A 21562-nucleotide genomic window follows, 5' to 3' on the forward strand; every position below is an offset into this window, starting at 1 on the left:
TTCTGAGCATTCCCAATCCAATGGCATATTTTCCTCACTTTGTTGATTCTAAATAAAAAAGATAAAAGCTAAGCAATGCCGGTAGAAAGCATAAATGACTTTCATCAGCAATAACTTGCATGAGGGTGGAGCAAATCCACGCCCCTAGTGAAAAAGGAAATAAGAGGGGCAAAGAGAGAATATGAATAGTGCCTTTAATGTAGAAAAGTGTCCCAAGGTGCTTCACAGAGGCGTAATCAGATAAAAATGGATGCTGAGCCAGAGGAGGAGATATTAGGTGGTGACTAAAGGATAGGTTAAAGAGGTGGGATTAAAGCAGGGTCTTGGGGGTGGAGAGGCAGAGGGGTTTAGGGAGGGGCTAGATGGCTAAAGGCATGGCTGCCAGTGTCGGAACAAAAGGAGGAGGGATGCACACGAGGCCAGAGTTGGGGGAAACGCAGAGGTCTCTGAGGGTTGTAGGGCTGGAAGAGGTTGCAGAGATAGGGAGAACCAAAGCTATGAAGGGATTTAAGCAAAAGGATGAGAATTTTAAATTAAAGTCGTTGTGGGACCGGCAGCCAATGCAAATTAGCAAAGACAGGAATGATGGGTGAGCCGGACTTGGTACGGGTTAGGATACAGAGGGTGGAGGATGGGTGGCCTGCCAGGAATGCATTGGTATAGTTGAGACTGGAGATGACAAAAGGCATGTTTGAGAATTTCGAGAACAGATGGGTTGAGGTAGGGGCAGAGGCAGGCGATATTACGGAAGTGGAAGTAGGTAGTCTTTGTGCTAGTAAGGATATGGGATTGGAAGCTCAGCTCAGAGTCGAATAGGACACCAAGGTTGCGGGCAGTCTGGTTCAACCTGAGACAGTAGTTGGGTATGAAGATGGAATTAGTGGAAAGGGCACAGAGTTTGTGGTGGAGGCAGAAGACAATGGCTTTTGGCTTCCCAATGTTTAACTGGAGGAAATCCTCCAAGTCTAGCTGTCGGACAAACAGACTGACAGAGAGGTGATGAAGAGACAGAGCTGGATGTCATCAATATACATGTGGAAGCTAGTCCCATGACTTTTGATGATGTCACCAAGGGGCAGGATGTAGATGAAGAAGAGGAAGGGTCAAGGATAGATCCTTGGGGGACTCCAGAGGCAACATGCAGGAGCATTTTTTCCATTATTGTAGCTGCTAAGTCTTGCTTTTGTTGTAAAAGAAATTAGCAAAAAAGCATTTGCTCATTTAGGTCAATTAAAGCCTAATCCTGATAAAATTGTGCAGAGTTGCATGGGGGGCATTTAAATGAAAGTGATTTCTAAACTCATGTAGCAATGGGGTCAATTATTTGTAGGAGAAGAATAATTTTGGACAGCACAGCTAGTATTTATCGTTTTTTTAAAAATCTAGTATAGATGTATACAAAAGCGACACAACAATACTATAGATCATTTTTTGATGAGTCCCCCTTCGGAGATTCATCTCCCATATGCACCCCCTCTTTTTAAGAAACTGGGTGTGAAATTGGCCTTTGACGGTAGTGCTTAATGGGCAATAGCGAATGGACAGCCTGTTTTACACCCTGGATCTGCTCCCACTTCACTGGGGTTACTTTGCCGGAGGGGTGGTGGAAATCCTGTTTACATCTGAACCGGTTTTCCTCCACACTCCTGGTGAAATAACGCCAGCAAAGTGTAAGCGGATCCAAGGGATTTCCTGGCCACTATAACAGTTTAAGCAACTTTACTGAAAAGAGAGAAGCTGGCCTCTCCTCTCTTTGGGTTGGGGATGTGAGTGAGGCGCAGGATGAACAATCCACGGCAGACAGAACTAGAATGGGTCTGTGGTCAGGTTGTTTGGGGGTGGAACAGGGAGTAATGAATCTTTGGGTTGCTTTGCAGGAGGTAAAATATAAGTTTTTTTTGAGCAAACATCGAGGACCCATGAGTGCGAATTCGATTATTAATTTATTTCTCAATTTAAGACAACGCCAAGCAAGCAGGGCAAAATAAACTTTCCAGAAAGGTGCAGAACACTGGGCAATAAATTATTTTTTGAGGCTGAGACAAGTTTTTTAAGGAGTGCTATTTATCCATTCCCTCTAAACATAAAGGGCTCATGAGGACTTTGATGCAAGGTCAAGAAAGTACATTTCACAGAGCTGCAGAACTCAGGGCAAAGATCCCTTTAACAGATTTTTCAAGCAGAGTCGGTGGAGTGGGGGCACCAAATTGTAGCTATTTATTTATTTCTCGATGGCTGCAGGGACCCTAGGGCTCATGAGCTCTTCTGAAAAGAAATTTATGCTACACAGAGGTACACACCAGAAGGCTAGCAACTTTTCTTAACGGAACAAAACACATTTAAAATGAGAAGTATTGAAAATGCCTGTAAGCTGAAACTGTCTGGAGGGAGTGCCTGAGTTTTGGAGAGAGCAGAGTGGGGAATCATCCTGAGAGAGTTGAGGGTAGGGGTACAGCGCCACAAATGGAGATAATACATATTGTAGGTATTACCTATCAGTGAGTTAGAGCTAACATCCTCCTCACGACTCCCCCCCCACCCCATACCTCCTCAGGCCCACCCTCCCGATAACCTTGACACGGCCCCAAGGGGGGCTCGCCCCCCCCCCCATTTTTGGGAACCTCTACTATAGATAATTCAGATGTGTTTTATGAAAATGTCATTAGCAAAACATAACCAAAATAACTGAATGGCTACTTATTATGTATCCATTGTAGTTTTATGTAACCTTATGTTATCAATCTATTGTAAAAGTTCAATAATAATTTGAAGCAAATGTATAAATGAATCAATTGCACACTAAGGATTAAAATGCAGTGATATGATTTAGCAAAGGAGTAAGTGCACCCAATGTGACTGACTTTTTAAAGATTTCAAAATCTTTTCTATGCAATATGAAGGCAGCCACAGTATCTTGAAGAAATCCAAAGTCATTGCCTAACATTTGTGTTTATCTTTGAGAGAAATAAAAGCTCAAAATAGCAATTTAATAATTACCAGAAAAAATACACCTGGACTTTTTGTGAGGTCGGCAATGTTACAAAAAGTCATTTTTTATAAATTATTTAAAGAGGTTTAAGAGTGACTATAATCCAGTCTTTTTTTTAAACTGCCCTATCCTGGGCTCTTGCTGTAAAGTTAACATTGTCCATTAATCCTTTTTGTTTTTATTAGTATTTCATGATTACCCTTGTCTTGTTTTGCACATTTATTAGGTCCCATTGTATCTCAGCTTTTAAATCTTTTACAATATTGAGAAATATATTTGATAACATGTACTAAATATTTTTAAGTATGTACAAGTGCCTTGTGAATCTTGATACTTCAAATGTCAGCATTTAAAAAACAATTATAACTTTATTTGAATCTCAGAACATAAATTTATAAAAAATAAACCATTGTCCCTAATTATAAAATAATGTGATGACTGTCAACTGTTTTGAAAAAAGTACCATAGCTTTAAAGATAGAAATAGTCACTTTTTTGCCTGGCACTTATTTATACGTACGGATTGTGAACTTTTTCTCATGAATAATATTGGCGTACATCATGTGTGGATCAAGAGGACACACAGTGCCCATAATTATCTGAATTTAGAATCTTTTTACACAGAATTTATTTGCTAATCTAAATCCCCATACAAAAGTTACATTACTGGGATTATTCTCTCACACACACACAACAGTGGTATAGCTCACCTATTTGGACATTCGTTACCACTGCACACTTTTAAGACATTAAAACATATTTGTTGTTTGTTTCCATCTGTTACCTAAGAGTTGCAAAGCCATATGTTTAGAAATTACACATATACATTTGTCAGAGCAAGCTTCCATGCAGATAATTGGAGAAAACTTTAGACTTTTCAAAAAGCTACACTTTGAAGAGTAAGGAAAACTCTTAAGTGGATAAGCTACATTCCATTACATATCTCTGTAAACAACTGAAAATGAGTTCTACTTGTTGCAAATTGATGAGTTTCAATATCTTGGTCATACATAATTGATGTGGAATGTTGGGTAATAATGGGATTAAAAAGCTTCACTGTCCAACTATGAAAAGAACTTAAAACTTGACTCCTAATAAATATGACTTTAAAATCCAATTGCACTCTACTGCACGTAGTAGTATAATGATAAAATCAGATAAGAACCACAAAGTTAGATTGGCTAGTAAATGGGAAGTCTACAATTAGGTTGCAAAATTTATGCTCATTATGCATTCAGCGGTGTAATTTTTTCCATGTTTTGAAAGGCAGTGCAGTAAATAATGTCTTATATTAGTTGATACACATGATGAGCAATTTGTAAACTGCTGAACCTATGTGGTATTTCTGTATAAGAAAAATTGGAGAGGGTAGGAGAATGGGACTAAATGAATAATCCTTTCAGAGAGCTAGCACAGGTGAGATGGACCAATGGCCTCTGTCTATTTTAACTCTCGGTGAACTAAAGGCTTCCAGCACATACTGAATCTGACACATTGTCAATTAATAATTGGTTGGGAGGTAGGAGACAGAGAGTAGGGATAAAGGGCTTATTCTCTTATTGGCAGGATGTGACAAGTGGTCTTCTCCAGGGATATGTACTGGGGCCTCAGCTTTTCACCATATATATTAATGACTTGGATGAAGGAATAGAGAGTTGTATATTGAAGTTTGCAGAGTGACACTTGTTAGGAGGCACAGAAAGTTGTGTGGATGGGAGTAGGAAGTTACAAAGGGACATAGACAGACTAAGTGAGTGGGCAAAACTATGGCGGATGGAGTTCAATGTGGAGAAGCGTGATCTGAGAAAGACGAATTGGAGTATTTTCTTAATGATGAGAGACTAGGAGCTGTGGAGAAGCAAAAGGATTTGGGTGTCCATGTACACAAATCAGTAAAAGTTAATGCACAGGTACAAAAAGTAATCAAAAAGGTGATTGGAATGTTAGTCTTTATGTCAAGGGGTGGAATTCAAAAATGAAGAAGTAATGCTTAGGTTGTACATAGCCTGCGTCAGACCCCATTTCGAGTACTACATTCAGTTTTGGGCACCAAATCTCAGAAAAAATATATTGGCCTTGGAGGAGGTGCAGCACAGATTCACAGAATGATACCAGGGCTTAAAGGATTAAATTATGGAGGACAGGTTGCATAAATCAAAAAAAAAGTTGCGTTATGAACCCTTTCTCTGCAAAAGAGGAAAAAATGCCCACAGTTCCTGGTGAATGTGGGTATTCAGTACAAACCGGCCTGTGATTCAGCATAAGTTGGCATTAAGGCTCCATTTATACTACAACTGTTGTGTCCATGCAAAGAGGTTTTGCTTTGCAGCAACACTAAAGTTGTAGTGTAAATCCAGATTTAGAACCTGACCTGACAGTGGAGCAACCTGGAGTGAGACTTGAGCTTAACTCCATCTTGCTCCAGAGACAGGTTAAGCCCTGAGTCTGGATTTATACTAAAACTCCTTAGCTTTGAATCAATGCTACAGTTGTAGTATAAATTCAGCTTAAACTGCAAATCTGATTTGGAGACGGTAAGGATAGCAAGCTACTATTGGTAATGGAACATCACACTTGTGCAGTAAGGGATGCTCTGCTGCAATAAGGGTCAAAGTTAATGCTTGAGGCAGAGTGGAGGAATATTTATGTTGCATTTAATCATTGCTGTACCTGACCTGGGAACCTTGATCCTGATGCTGAACATAAAGAGTTGAAAAATATTCCTTTTCCTAGCACCAGCATCTCTGACCTATGTAGAATTAAAAGATTAAAAGGAGATTGGGATTAAAAAGATGGAGCTGGCATGGCTAACAAAGTGGCAGTGCTGCCATAACAGATAGAATGATCTATTGTTGTTCCAATGTTCCTACTTGCATATCACATTTGTAGAATTGTACAGGAGGCCATTCTGAATAATTTTGTCTTAGATTGTTTGAAACTGATATGAAAAGTTTAGTGGAAGTTCTCAAAATGGATATTGATTATTTTGTGGGATGTAGTAATATCATCTAATTAATATTCAATGATTAGCCTTAATATGGCATCAATCTAGACCAGTGTTACTTCTAAATATATTGTTCAAACATTCCCCATTCAGTGCCAAACTCCTATGTTTAGGGTGTGGATCAGGATTAGTTAAATACTTTTATAATGGCAGCTGGTCAAGATACTTACCTATAAAACTTGATAGAACAGCAAAAATATTTGATATGTTGATGCAAGAAAAACTGCAAAAACAAACATGTACTTGACTTTTAACACTCTTCCTACTGGAAAGTAGAATATAAAAGCAATTAGTTCATTATTTAGTCTGTGGGAGGATTGAATCTTGTGTGAAGGAGACTGGATGGACACTAAGTTTGTAGTGTCCAGTTTAGGATGCCAGCCCAGACCAATGAGGGAAAAGTCTTCTTTCTCTGCTGGTTGTAAGGGTCTGACATGGAATGAGTTTGGGCAGATTGTAAGCCAGTTTCTAGTTGGTGTACAATTTGGTACTAAACTAGCATTAAACTAGCAACCTCACTCAGAGGCACCATAAAAACGATGATGTGGGAAATGGAAAAATTCACAATATTGGATGCTTTTCAGAGGCACTTTGTCGATGCAAATTAAAGGTTAGAATAATACCCTGCATCAGCTGGTCATCTGGCTCAGAACAGGTTAAATTCAACCCAGTGAAATATAAGTTCAGTGATGAGCAAACCAAGAAGCCAAGCTTATGACCTTCTGAGAAGAAGTCAATTGTTTAAGCTCTCAGTCTATTGTACCATGCCTGGAACGTTATGTCCAGTTGTTATACCTAAGTCAACACAGCATGATTCGATTGCCAGACCATTTCTTTGGGATTGTCTCAGTATAGGCAGTGCCACCGAAATACACTGAAGTTTGGCTGCTCTAGACTGTGATTTTTATACTAAACTAATGTCACTATGGGCATGACATATATTGTATATATATAAACCCAGCTTTAATTGATTAATTTAAAATTAATAAAATAAAACCTACACAATTCAACCTTTACTCGGTTCCTACTTTTCACTGTCCAAGTGTGGGGATGAGAAAAGACCATCTAGCTCATTAGCTCACCACGTCATTCAAGTTCACCTACACGACTCACCCCTCCTGCCTTAGTGCTGAGCCTGTATTTATCTAATCCCCATTGAATCAGGAATCTGTCTATCTCTTTTAATGTTTTGATAAATACATTCAGTGCATTAAATGGTAAGTGAATCCATGAGTTAACAATGAAGTAGTTACTCCTTAATCATGGCTAAGTCAAGATTTTCTCAGTTTATAAATGTCTCCTAGATCTCTCTTGGTTCAACACAAAGAGCTTCTCTAAACTCATCCATCAATTCGATTTATGATTTGAAAAACTTACATTCGAGCTTCGTTAGTCTTTTTCCAGAAACAGCAAACTCGCCTTCGTATCTGCTTTTATCTTATCGTTAAGACCCAATACAGTTTTTCTCCCCTTTAGATGTCTTCTGTTGTTTTCGGATGTTGGTCAAAATAAACCACGGTGGTCCAAATATGTACTTGGTCATCTTTTATATAAAACTAAATTTTATGAGATTCCATAGCCCTGGCGGGGCCTCTCAAAATTTATCCTAGTATCAATATTACCTCCTTGGATTTGTGCTTCATCTATTGATAAACATGAACATTCAGAAGAAAGATAAGAAAAATGTTTTTAAAAAATGATTACATTATTTTTATGAGTTGTGTAAGAACAGATGCAACCCCAAAGACATTGACGGGTTATAGCAATCAACTTCGTAGATGGTCACTATACTGTACATTAAAATGTTACCGAATTGAATAATGAACAAGGCTTTGCTGTGTCCTTTTCCATCATTACACTAACTATAATTATTTTACTGACAGGTTATTTTGATCCTCACTTGCTAGCCGTGGATTACAGGAGCATAGGATTCAGAGAATGTCTCGCTGAAGTCATAAGGTATCTCAGCTCACTTGAACGATTTCAAGGACATGACAATACTGATCCACTTAAGGATCGTCTGGTATCTCATCTCAACACCTATGTATCTGAAATAGAGCCTACACCATTGGCACCGTCTTCCTTGATCCACCGGGCCTGGACTTGGCCACACCACCATTTAGCTGCTTTGTTGCCACAGACAGCGGAAGGAGTACAATTACCATGCAGGGACACTCCTTATAACCCAGCCCTCCTTACTGGCTCTGCACTGGCATACTCCACCTCAGCTCTGAAAGGAATTCCTCTTGACAGAATAGCATCCACTGTGATGTCACCCACACACAGCCTTCTCCCAAACATGACATCTTCCAGTCTCAATCTCCTGACAAACCTGACATCACCTATTCATAGAGTCCTGTCCAATATGACATGCACATTTCCTGGTGTTGTGTCCAATGCGACCTCAACCAACAAGATGTTGACTGGTGTTGCTGTATCTCCACAAATTACCTCGCCCTTGCTGTCACCAACTTCCAATTCCGGCGCCATTCATACAGCTGCTGCATCCATTCCTGGGTCTTTAGGACTTTTTCCATCTGTATCACACTTCCGACTTAATCCCTCTGGTCAGACAAGCAACCTGAGCACTCGCAAACCCCAGAGATCGTGGACAACTGAGATTGGGGCTTTCTGAACCTAGCCTAATCGGGAAAATATTTTAACTACATATTTCATTGTGATATGAGAATATATTGTGCTAGAAAATATTCTACTAGATCTAAGCAGTTTGTATTCTTTACAGAAGTGAGAGAAAAAATAGCTGAAGTTCAGTTTCTGTGCACATTACACAGTGCAGAGGTTTCTTGCAGCCCTCTAATCTGTGATGCAATTGTTTTTTTGTCTGATAAATGAAGTGCTGTATTTTTCCATAATCTACTCCACCCTTCCCTACAGCAGTGCTTTAGTTTCTCAGAAAAAAATTGTTTCTAGGGTATACCTTTCCCAGAATATTTGTGTTCAGTATTTAGTAATCTGCCATTCTTCCCTCATTCTTGATTTCATCCTGCAAGATATAAGTTTTCAGTTCATTGCTGGTACAAGTCTAGCGCTGGTTTGTTTTTGAAGGCCCTAATAAGGGAGAATAATGTGTTTGTTAAGTATAATTCTGCCTATATTCTCTCACTTTCATTTCTTTATTGATGTCTCCAACAATAGCTGTTTTCTTTGACTTGTGAATATAGACTATCTGAATATTAGACTTGTTGACCATAGGCGATGCTACTCCATAATGAAGTAAGATACTGCTAATAGGAAGGATTGGTGCTTTAATTACGGTGGAAAGCACTTCTGTGGCGCAGCGTTCCATCTTGTAGTCTGGAAAAGAATTTGTAAAACTTGCCCCAAAATGGCAAATGGCAGTTCCACTTGGGACATCATAACTCCAGTTTAGAATTCAAAGGTTCACTTGCAAAAACTTCCAGGCCATAGAAGTGTCTTTTCTTAATCAGAAATCTATGGAGAGTCAGAGTGGTGCACTTTCCAGCTCTCGTCATTCCAGAAAGTGTGCAGGAAATGTTGGACCCAATAAAATATTAATTTTACATTGCTCCAATCGGGTTATGAAGTGCTTCCAATATGAGCACAGGTGCAGATTTGGTATAGCACTGGTATAGATCTGCTACTGGTACCTAAAGTATGAGCTCTGGAGTTGGCACAAGCATGACACCATTCGTACAGATCAGTTGCTGATATTTGCAATACCAGTAGTAGTAATAATAGTTCAGTGCAGTAACCACCCTGGTACAATACAATACTTGGAATGTAAACACTGGTAGAGATGTGACCCAATACATGCAGTACTTGCGCTGGTACATATCTAGTGCTGATACTTGTTAGCCTACACAATTGATTTTCAATTAACCTGCTTATATACAGGACATAAATTTAAGGCGAAACCCAATGTTTAGCCTCGTCACCAAAACAAACTGTAAATTTTCAAGTAACTTAGACCCAATAAGATCTTAATAATATTTGTTAGAAGGTAACTAAATAAGAATAAATTAGTTAGAAAGAAATAGTTCCGAAACAGTTGGAGACTGTGGGGTATAAATTCACCTCGGGCCACAGTGCAAAGAGGGTGATAGCGAATCCACAGCTCACTTTGCACTCCACCCGATTTTCTTTTCCATTAATCGGACGGAGTTCAGAATGGGCTGCCAATTCCCTATCTCCCATTTTGTACTATTGCCCAAGACGAATTTTTATTAACAAAGAAATATTTGGTGAATCAGTTCCATGATTTCTTTTAATGAACAAGTAACATTCCAATTTAAAGTACTGGGTAACACATTTTATGCAAGTGAAAGTAAAGTGCAGCTCTCATTAAGTATTATATTGGGACCTGACTGTCTCAGTTCCTTCTGGTGATTGACAATTAGTGCAGAATATACCACTGATCAATGGTAGCTTAAATTGTATTGCCTAAAATTCACCCAAACTTTTGCATGAAACCACTTAACTTTATTTCATGGAAAAGCACAAAGTTGATTTTTTTAATCTTGCAAATTTAACACAGGGAAAACCAGATCAAATACATTGGAATATCATGACCTCAACCTCAGCTTTTATCAGGAGTTTATCTCATTAAAGTTTGACCTGTTGTACTGACTGTAGCAGAGCTGTTACTGTAACCAGGGAAATATTCCTTATAACAAAGTTCATAATAACTAAATTCTAATTAAATTGTGCCCATAACTTTAGAAAGTAGACTTTTCAGAGTGAAATCAGTAGACATCGTGTTGAACATTGATGCTGAGTGTTAGGACACTGATGCTGGAGCTACAGATTGAAGATGGACATGGGTTAAATCTCCATTCAGTTCCTATCTTTGTTGTGTTGAGTTGGGAGCTGTCAAGTGAAGGGTATAGTTTCTCCCTGCAATAGGTATGTGGCGACAAAAGAAGCATCATCCCTAGCACCTCTAATGGCTGCTGCAAAGGCATTGGCTGTAACCTGGGAACAGAAGACAAAAGATGGGGAACAATATAAAAAAGGAAAATTACATAAAAGAGGATTTTTTTCTTTCAAAAAGAACACATGTTGTGAGTCACAATGTTACTGGGCTTCAATCTCTAGACAGCAAGAGACTCTTACCTCCAGTTGCCATTAGTTTCTGTGACACTAATACAAACCAGATTTACAGAAGTATTTCTATGTTTCAGTATTTTCTGCCTACTATTGGAGCATGCTGGCAGCATTATTCTTTTCTCTTGAATTAATTATATCAAAGTGAAACTGAAGCTCTCATTAAATTCAGTTTTGTTCCTTTTACGGTTGTTTTACTTTCTATTTTCCCACTTAAATCCTCTGCTAATAGGTCATTTACTTCATGCAGGCATGTGGGGAGACTGTTCTGTTCCACAGACATCCCAACTTACATTTATATAATGGTTCTGTGTAAAAGAATATCTCAAGGTGTTTTACTGTTTCGACACCAAGCAAGAAGCGAAGCATTTTGAAGGAGTTTTGACAGCAGAGGGAGACAGACTGAAGGCACAGTCAAAGAGAGGGTTTTTTGGGAGGCTTTTGAGGGAAATGAGGCAGCAATGCACGGTGCTTTTAGGAGAGATTTCTAGAGGAAGAGAATTGTCTCTCCTTACTAGTTGGCAAGAGAGTGATTAAATCGGGGCAAGTCAGAGAGTGTCAGTATTTCCTTCAGCAAGTTTGCGTACCTGTTTCCCATACAACACTTCACCCAGCAGTGTAGCTGGGACTGACCTAATCCTATCCAGCTGAGCCATGCTTGTTCAGCATTAGCAGAGGGAGCACTCTGAAATCAAAAAACATTAAAAGCACAACAGTACTTCAAACTATTGTTTAGAGCTAAGGTATAGAAGAAGCAAACTGAATGGAAAAAAGTTTATATAATGGAATTTTTAATATAATAGAGGTAATGTTATTAAGTAAAGTTCTGAAAACTTATTGGAAAATGTAGAAATATTATTAGAATACTATGCAACTGATCAGAATGGGTAATTTCTGAATCAAATGCACTTAATCTCTCCACTATGTGGGAAAGCCATAAGAAACTCTATTGTAAATCTGAAATATAAGTAGTGGATTCTACACGGTATGTTATTTTCAAAATGTATTGAATTCTGTATGGTTAAAGGTTTAAATATCTGCTGAGCTAATAAATACGTATTGAGTTTAAAACATGGAAAGAGTGAAGTAACTTTTTTTTTGTCTCATGTAATTTTGTCCCAATATAGAACTGAACGTGAAACCCTCCACAGAGCATCTTACAACTTACTGTCCAGACACTAAGCTATCTAGATAGCATTGTTATGGGAAAACATTGGAGATCAAGTTTGGCTAAACAACCAAGATACAACTAAAAAATAGGGATGGGCCTGTGGGACCCCCCCTCCTATAACCTGCAAATTCAATTTAAACAAATTGCAACACGAAACCACGGACACAGAGACACAGGTGCATATACAGATGTACATAAACACAAGCACACACAGGCACATATTTATAGGCACACAGAGGCACAGACAAATGTGCACAGTTATGTACACACACACATGCAAAGAATCAGTGAATGCTACAGCAGAGAAACAAGCCACTCAGCCCATTAAATCTGCACCACTGTTTTTCTCTACATGAACCACTTGGTCTAATCCCACTTTGCTGCTCAATCCCCATAGCCTTTTTAAGAGTTTATGGACTGTTTCAGAAAATTTGACAAAACCACCATCTGTGTAAAGAAATGTTCTTTAACCTCCTGTTTTTTTTTAACCATCATCTTAAATTCATGCCAGCTCATTACCATCTTTCTGGCTAGTGGGCAATCCTAATAAATCTGTGCTGCACCTTTTCCATTGCTTTTATATCCTTCCTATAAAAAGGTGCCCAAAACTGTACACAATACTTCAACCGTGGCCTGACTAATGCCTTTGTACAAGTTTCAAATGCTTTTTGAAAATCTATATAAACCACATCCACTGAATTTCCTCCCTGTTATTTTTTCAAAGAATTCTATAAGGTTCATCAAAATTCTAGAAATATATGCTGACTGGCCCTGATTAACTCCTGTCTCTCCAAGTACTTAGTAATTCCATCCCAGATTATAGACTCCTAGTAGTTTACCAAAAGCTAAAGTAAAATTAACTGGTCTATAATTTCCTGACTTTTTTGAAGAGGGGAGTTATATTTGCCACCTTCCAGTCCTCTGGCACAGTTTTCCTTTCCACAGAACTTTGAAAAATTATAGTCTGAACCCCTACTATTTCTTTCCTGCTTCCCTCAGGCTCTGGTGACTTGGCTGCCTTTAGTTTGAGTAACTTCTTTAGTACCATTTCTCTTCGAATATTGATCTCCACTAATCCACCTCTGGTGGTTCCACTCCTCTATGAAAACTCAGGCAAAGTACTTATTTACTATCTCTGCCATTCCTTCACTTTCCGCTACAAACTTGCCACCCTCATTTCTGTGACCCTACTTGAACCTTAACTATCATCCTACTACTAAGACACATTTACACACACAAGCACATTTACACACACATGCACATTCACACACACACAAATACACATATACAGAGAGACACTGTTACCAGTTTAGGGTCTGCCTTAGATATTCTCTCTGGTTCAGTGGTGCTTTCCACTCCTGTAAGCAGTCTAAGCATCTTACATTTGGGATGTGGCAGTCCTGCCCAACGTCTAATGATACAACAGCGTAACCCAGGGGTGTAACAATAGGACCCCCTTGTGATCTGAACTGAATATCACATCTTTCACACGCGCCCTCACGTGCACCTATCCAAGCATTTCAAAGGCAGACTGAAGCATTTGGTGAAAACAGGCCAAGTATGAATTGATAAGCTACTTTATTTCACAGACAGCAAGTGAACATAGAGTAACAATCAAAGCAAATTCCATGTATTTAGCCCAGTCTCATTTCTCTTCTCCAAAACATGGGGAAAAAATAAACCATGCACCCTGTCTCTTTCATGGGCAGGCTTGTTTTTGGCATTACCTTTCTTTCAGATTACTTCTAAATGCAAAAACTGACCTGCAATTTTAGCTTCCAATGCCAGGCCAGGGGTTATGTTTCACAGTTCTCTCCTCTGTTCAAAACCAGACTACCTATATGTCCCCTTTCTCTGTTAATTCTGGCCCCAGGTAGCAGAGAGGCGGGGTCATATCCAATCAAGATTAATTAACAGGCCTGTCAATCATACTGACTACCCCCTCTCCCAGAGGTATATCCTCCACACACCTCAAGCCATGTCCATATAAATAGAATCATCCTCACCATAATGGGTGTGAATATTTGTTTGCTAACCTGAGACAAGATTACAAATTGTTTAATGTCCCTGATCCTCCTAGCGAATGGGCCTGGGATGAATCAATAGATCCTTGTTGTATCAGTTTGAAATAGACTGTTAAGTTGTAACATCCCCCAAACTGGTTCATCTCGCTTTAATACACAATGTCCAGTGCTGCAACCTATGGCTTTTTAAACCTGTGCGAATTCACTTTGTTTTAAAACACAACCCTTAACATAACTCAATCCCAAAATCCTTTCCATGAAGAAAAATAATAATCAAAAATCCTGATACATATGAACATACACATTCATGTAAAACATGCACATTTACACACACATACATAATCACAGAGATGCAAATGCACAAATGCACATATATGTCTGCGGGATATATATAGAAATAACTTGCATTTCTATAGCATTATCACATCCTCAGGACATCCCAAAGCACTTCATAGCCAATGAAGTACTGTTATAATGTAAAGAAATGTGGCATGTGGCAGCCAATTTGCTCGCAGTAAAGTCCCAAAAACAGCAGTGAGATAAATAACTAGATATGGGGAGTTAAATTGGTTAACCCTCAAAAATGGGCACTGGGATCGTGGTTTGCGATTAACCTGCGCCCATTGTTTGCGATGCAGGCAGCAAGTGACATTCGTGCTACCTGATGATTCCAATGATAGCTGTGAGCAGCCAGCGCTACCTGTGCTGTTGATCAGCTGCACGCACCAGCAGGGGGCTCCAATTTCAGGAGTGGCTAGCACTACTTAAAGGCAGTCTGCACCTCTTAAAGGGGAGGTGCTCTGTGGCCGCAGGAAGACCTGCAATTGGTGTGGCAACTAACTTTGTGGTGGAATGTACTGGAGAATGGCTGCGCCTGCGAGAGAGCGTGTACCGAGGTTCTCCGACGGTGCACTAGAGGCCTTAGTGGAAGAGGTGTACAGACGGAGGGCCGACCTATATCCACAGGGGGGCAGGAAGAAAAATGCTCATTAGTGGCCTTCAAGGTGATAAAATGGGTAAGCGAAGGCAACCTCCGCTCCCCCTCCCCACACACGGAATATTAAATCAACCAGATTAGAAGGAATTAGTGTAAATTTGGGTAAGTAATTCAACTTTATCTGCATCTTCACTGTTTTGTCAGGCTGGCTCAGGCAAACACTAGCTTTTAAAAAATAATTATTGATTATAAAAATAGCAGTAACAGGACTAAATTCGATAACTAATATCAATCAAGTTACGTGTTGGCAGTAATAGTTAGTTACGTCGAGTTACATCGAGTCTACAGTACAGAAACAGGCCATTCGGCCCAACTGATCTATGCCGCCGTTTATGCTCCACATGAGCCTCCTCCCATTATACTTCATCTACCCTATCAGGATACCCTTCTATTCCTTTCTCCCTCATGTGCTTATGTAGCTTCCCTTTAAATGCATCTATACTTTTCACCTCAACTACTCTTTGTTCCACATTCTTATCACTCCTTGGGTAAAGAAGTTTCACCTGAATTCCCAATTGGATTTATTAGTTACTATCATATATTTATGATCTCTAGATTTGGACTCCCCCACAAGTCTCTATGGCTACCCTAGCAAAACCTTTCATAAGGTTATTTACTTGTTTCTGTGCACTAACCACAACGCCAAATTCATGCTACACGTATTGACTCGGGAAGACAGTTCCACTGCAGTACAGATTTTTGATGGACATGAAAGCTGGTGATAGTCAGTGGTTAACCACTTCTCTTCCGTGCTCTAGTTTTGAGCTGGTGGACAAAGTTCTTGAGGGAGTGGTACTGCACGGGATACTATATGTTGCAGACGAAGCCAGAGTGACACAGCTTTTCATCTTTGTGCTTCTTCTGCTTCCTAAAGCTCCATTTCTCTAAGTTACTCTCCCTCCTTGCAAGAAAGCATGAGGCCTAAGCTTTGTGCTTGGCTGAGATCAACAACTTAATTCATGGTGAATCATGAATGTAAACCCACTTCCTATCACACCGTGGCTTTCCCAGTCTTGTGTAATTTCTAAAATAAAATTTCCACGTGTGCTCGAAATGCAAGAGAGTTCTTTAAACTATTCATATTGCTAAATATTTACACTGTTATTCTGCTTTTGCTTTGGCATCATCCAGTTCTATCATTGCTTTGATTATTGTTATCTCAGAAGCCTTGGAACTGACCCATTAAAGACAATTTATCATTTAATCTGTTTTATAAACCTAACACCCAAGGAATGCAGTTCACCCAGTGCTCATCAGTTCAAACTTAAATACATTTCTCAGAACGTAATTACCATCCCTGGCATGGCAACTGACAATGGAGCATTCAGCACGCATCCTCTACCCTCCTCCCAATGGGGAAATCCAGGCATGTGCAGGAAATAATTTCACGACCATGTGTTTCTGATTGCAATCTTGTGTTTCAGCAAAATCTGGGAAACTTTTTTCTCTTCTTTTAGGTTTTTCAAAAAGACAAATTAAAGGGCAATTGAACTTCAGACGTCAATGACAGGATATTAATTACAGTTTAAAAATACAAACTCTAGCTGGACTCAGACAATCAGACATAAAGATTTTATAAATTAAAAAGAAACTAGAAGCTAATGAAAAAATGCCATTACAATAAGGTCACTCCTGCAGAGACCACTTTAATTCAAAATTTCAATTGATCAGAAATCTGGCTCCATTTTCAATAGTGCTCCGTGAGAGCTCTTGATGTTTGTGGGAAAAAATTTAATGCAAATGTTTGTAAGATCACATCAGCAGTAAAAAGAGAAAATGCTGAATAAAAACAATGTGTGGACAGCAACCTAATGGCACAAAACGTGGTTGTAGCACAGCACTTCACCACAGAAGAGTGGAAGGCAGCTTCTCAGCTGGGAGGGAGGATTTGTCCATTCGAGAGACAACCCAGGCTTTTGTTACAGTCCTTCTGATGTCCACGACAGTGTGCCTAAGAAATAGTGTGCGCTGCAGGGGGACCACGAGAGAGATTATTTTAAAGAAGCAGCATGAGGTAGAATTGAAAGAAGCTCTGGGATTTCAGTGAGGCCTCGGCAGCTTTCTGCAAGCTACAGCCTGAGGCTGTGTCTCCCAGTGGAACTGACCCTTTCTCATTCCCACTGCATTATCCAAGGTGAAATTCTCAATTTTGATATATATCCACAATGCACTTTTCAAGCATTTTTCCAATTGTTCAAGAAGCTTCTTTATACAGTCTCCTCCCCACACTGGCTATTTTCTATTTAATATTTTTCTGACTCTTTCTAGGCCTTACATGTTACACAATTACCGGCCAACTGTACAGGTACATTGCTTTCACCTGTTTACAAGGTTCTACCAATGAGGTTCTTACGGTGCAAGTACGACCTATCCTTTGATTTCCATTTTCTCCCTTTGTATAATCAATCTCTCTAATGCAAAAAGAAATTATTATATTTAGACCCAAATCGTAAGCAATGGCTTTGAGAATAAGATTGTAACAGAACTAATGTTAATAGTTAGACTGGATGATTAAAGTAAAAAATGAACTCAGATGTGTTTCCAAATCAAAACACATAACTTCTCCTTTCTGTATGAATGTCTCCCCTTTTTTCCCTGACAAACCTGTTTCTAGCAATTTCCGTTTTTATTTCAGACCTTGAACATTTATATTTTCCATCCAGTTTGACAAATAATACTATAGGAATTGACAAAATGTTGGATCATTAGTGGTTTTAGAAGCAGCTGGCAAAAGTTAGACACTAATGAACAAGAGGTTGAGTCAGAAATTAGAATATCATCATCTGCTGAGGCACAAAGCAAAGCTGAATATAGAATAGACACTGGGTGCAATAAATCAAAGATACACACACAATCAGTTCATTATTATCAATGGATCATGGCTGTGTTTATTGTGTTTCATTTCTTACTGTTTACAACTGTTCCTCATTGCTATCAAAAGTCTTTCTGCTCTGATCTGGAATAATGAAACACTCTGAACTGAAGCCAAGATTCTCGTGCATTTTACAAATCTTTACAAATACTCTACGTTTAATGCACTTTTTCCTTTTGGTCGTTAGAAATTTATTAAATGTGCTCTTGACAGGCAGTCCAACGAGACGAATCTTCGACTGGCCTCCCAGCCTGAAGGTCAAGTTTGAGTCTTGAGCCATTCAGAATTTCTGCTTTAGTTGGGTGAGTTCTCAGGTTCGACCTTACCTTCTTACAACAGGATAATCTCACGTCATCTCTCTCAGCCCTTCTTGTATCAAGTTTCCTGCCAGTCCATGACTGAGCAACTTTGATATTGATTAAATTCACAGATCCAAGAATGCAACCTTCCAACTAAATAAAGAACCGTGGAGGTGAGTGGCCAATAAAGAAAGAAAACAGACTGGGGGGAGGGAACAGATTGTCTGAGCGTCTGTGAGCTGACTATTAGCAGTCACTTAAAATCTGAACAAAAGAATCAAATTCTGCATTTTAAAAGAAAAAAAATGTATGATCCTAACTGGACAGAACTATAATCTCTCCCAATGTATCCACTCAAATCTAATTAGTTCATTCTGCACAGCTTCACCCTGAGACCTCCTCTTCCTGCATTTACTATACCATCCAAATGAACAGCAAAACTTGCAAATTTAATTTTAAATCGTCTACACATTGAACAACTGGGATATAGGGTACCATATTTATTATTTTTCTCACTCTTTCTGGGCCTTATATGTTACATAATTACCAGCCAAGGTACATTGCTTTCACCTGCTTACGAGGTTCTACCAATGAGGTTCTCACGATGCAAGTACGACCTAGCCTTTGATTTCCATTTTCTCCTTTTGTATAAGGGCAGGGCCTCTCAGTGACTCATGTGAATGGTACGGCCATGACCTATCAATTTACCACACAGTACTCCGTTCCATTAATCAACATTTGGTTATCCATTATTGATAATCAATCTCTCTAATGCAAAAAGAAATTATTATATTTGGACCCAAACCGTAAGCAATGGCTTTGAGAATAAGATAGTAACAGAACTAATGTTAATAGTTAGATTGGATGCTATTTTTCTCATTACCATTTTAAATTAAATCCAATCCTTGATTTATTTTTAGGTTCTTTTGTATCACTGATATTTTATCTTCTTCCTTCACTGTGGAAAAGGACACAAAATGTTCATTTAACTAGTCTGCCATTTCCTTATTATCCATAATAGTCCCACTTGCATCTGTCTTTAATTGGCCCACATTCCCCCTTACCACTCTCTTTCTCTTAATATATTTATAAAAACTTTTACTGTTAGCTGAGATAGCCCTTCTAAGTTTTTTTCTCATATTCCTTTTTTTCACCTCTTATTACTTTCTTTATATCCCTTTGTTGCTTTTTATAGCTCTCCCACTCTGCTGAATTTCCACTTTTCCTTGCATTTGTGTAAACCCTTTCTTTTAGCTTAATACTGTCTCTTATCTCACTGGTTGACCATGGTTGCTTAACTGCACAAGTGGCTCTTTTGCCTTTTAGATCGATGTACTGGTTTTGTATCGTAACACATACTTGTTTGAATATTTCCCACTCTTTGTCTGTAGGTTTACCCATTGACAGTTCAGCCCAGTTTACTGTGGTCAGTTTATTTCTCTTCCCTTCAAAGTTTTCCTTACTTAAGTTTAAAACATTTGTTTATGACTCTTGCTTCTCCCTCTCAATAACAAATTCAATCATATTATGGTCATCATTTGCAAGATATTCCCTTACTGTCAGACTGTTAACTAATTCTGTTTTTTTGCACATCACTAAATCTAGTACAGCCCTATTCCTTGTTGGTTCTAAAACACATTGTTTCAGAAAAATGTCCCGTATACATTCTAGAAATTTGTTGTCTTTACTACTTGTGCTATTCTGCTCCTCCCAGTCTATGTGAAAATTAAAATCTCCCATTATAACCACATTGTTTCTGCTGCATGCTTCCCTGATCGACGTATTTATACATCCCCTCCCACTACAGTCAGGAGATCTGCAGACCAGAGTCTTGCATCTTTCACTGTACCTTAGTTCTACCCATACTATTTCCACTGCATGTTCACCCTTACTGAAATCCATTATTTCCACTGCCATAATTATGTCTTTTATCAACATTGCAAATCCTCCTCTGTTCCCAATTCCCTGTCCTTTCTAAAGATACTATAGCCTGGAAGATTTAGCTCCCAGTCATGCCCGGCTTGTAGCCAGCTCTCTGGAATGGCTAATACATCATACCCTTTAAGCTGAATTTGTGCTTCTAACTCATTTGTTTTATTTCTTACGTTTTATTTCTACGTTCATTCGTGTACAGAATTCTTATGTGGGTAACTGTCCGCAAACTGCCGTACACCCTAATGGTGTATTTCTCACACTTTTTGTCATATCACACTTTTGGTTGCTAATGCTCTGTATGTTGCTATACAGGCAATTTAATAGGTTTTTATTTTTCGTCACTCTTAGTTTATTTTATACAGGTATTTATTATTACTTCCTTTCTCCTGTTTCTATTTCCGGAATATTTATGTTATCTTTAATGCTTTTTGTACTCTGAACTTTGCTCTTATCCCCTCTTTTTTTAATCTTTAGGTTACTATTATTTCCACCGGACCCACCCACCCCTCTTTATTCGTTTAAAGTTCTTTCTACGGTCCTATTTATCCTTTCTTTTAGGACCTTGGTTCCAGCCCGATTCAGGTAGAGCCCACCCCAGCAGTACAGCTCCTTCCTGTCCCAGTACTGGTGCCAGAGTCCGGTGAAATGGAACCCTTCCTTCCCACACCAGTCCTTCAGCCACACATTTACTTTCTTGGTCTGTTTATCCTTATGCCAATTAGCATATGATTCAAGTTATAAACTGGAGATTACTGCACCTGAGGTCCAGCTTTTTAATTCAGCGCCTGACTCCTGATACTCACTCAACGAGACCTCCTCCTTGTACATTCCTATGTCATTGGTTCCGACATGGATCACAACAACTGGTTCCTCCCCCCCTTTCCATGATCCTTTCCAGCCACTTCGAGATATCCCTTTTAGTCTTTGAAAATGTGAGAGTTCAATCTTATTAAAATATTTGAGAAATCCCAGCTATGCTATCAGAGATTTCTACTCCCTGGAACAGCCTTGAACGGTTACTGAGCTGAGATGTGCTTGAGATGACAGAAGATAAATGAGGGTCTGTTTCCCATTTATTTTTTTTCAGCAATGAAATTCCTTGAGAATTCGTTCTCCGTGTTATTCCATCAATGAGCTTTTGTTGCAATCTCCAGAGTTTAATTAGTAAAGTTTCTGCTATCTGAATG

General features: G+C 39.0%; 1 protein-coding gene and 1 long non-coding RNA gene across 2 annotated transcripts in view; one reads left to right on the forward strand and one right to left on the reverse strand.

The window, feature by feature from the left end:
* Nucleotides 1-12143, forward strand: part of LOC137342547 (hairy/enhancer-of-split related with YRPW motif-like protein) — a 22783-nt gene extending 10640 nt beyond the window's left edge. Inside the window, exon 5 of the mRNA XM_068006492.1 lies at nucleotides 7876-12143. Coding sequence (XP_067862593.1) covers nucleotides 7876-8627 — 752 coding nt within the window. The 3' untranslated portion in view covers nucleotides 8628-12143. The remainder of the gene's footprint in view (nucleotides 1-7875) is intronic.
* The window catches only part of LOC137342549 (uncharacterized), a 25203-nt gene continuing 13861 nt past the window's right edge, over nucleotides 10221-21562 (reverse strand). The window contains exons 2-3 of the long non-coding RNA XR_010967286.1: nucleotides 11665-11762; nucleotides 10221-10945 (exon numbers count right to left, since the gene is read on the reverse strand). This is a non-coding gene — a long non-coding RNA (uncharacterized lncRNA). The remainder of the gene's footprint in view (nucleotides 10946-11664; nucleotides 11763-21562) is intronic.

The sequence above is a fragment of the Heptranchias perlo genome, chromosome 26 (genome assembly GCF_035084215.1).
Source record: "Heptranchias perlo isolate sHepPer1 chromosome 26, sHepPer1.hap1, whole genome shotgun sequence".
Classification (NCBI taxonomy): Eukaryota; Metazoa; Chordata; class Chondrichthyes; order Hexanchiformes; family Hexanchidae; genus Heptranchias; species Heptranchias perlo.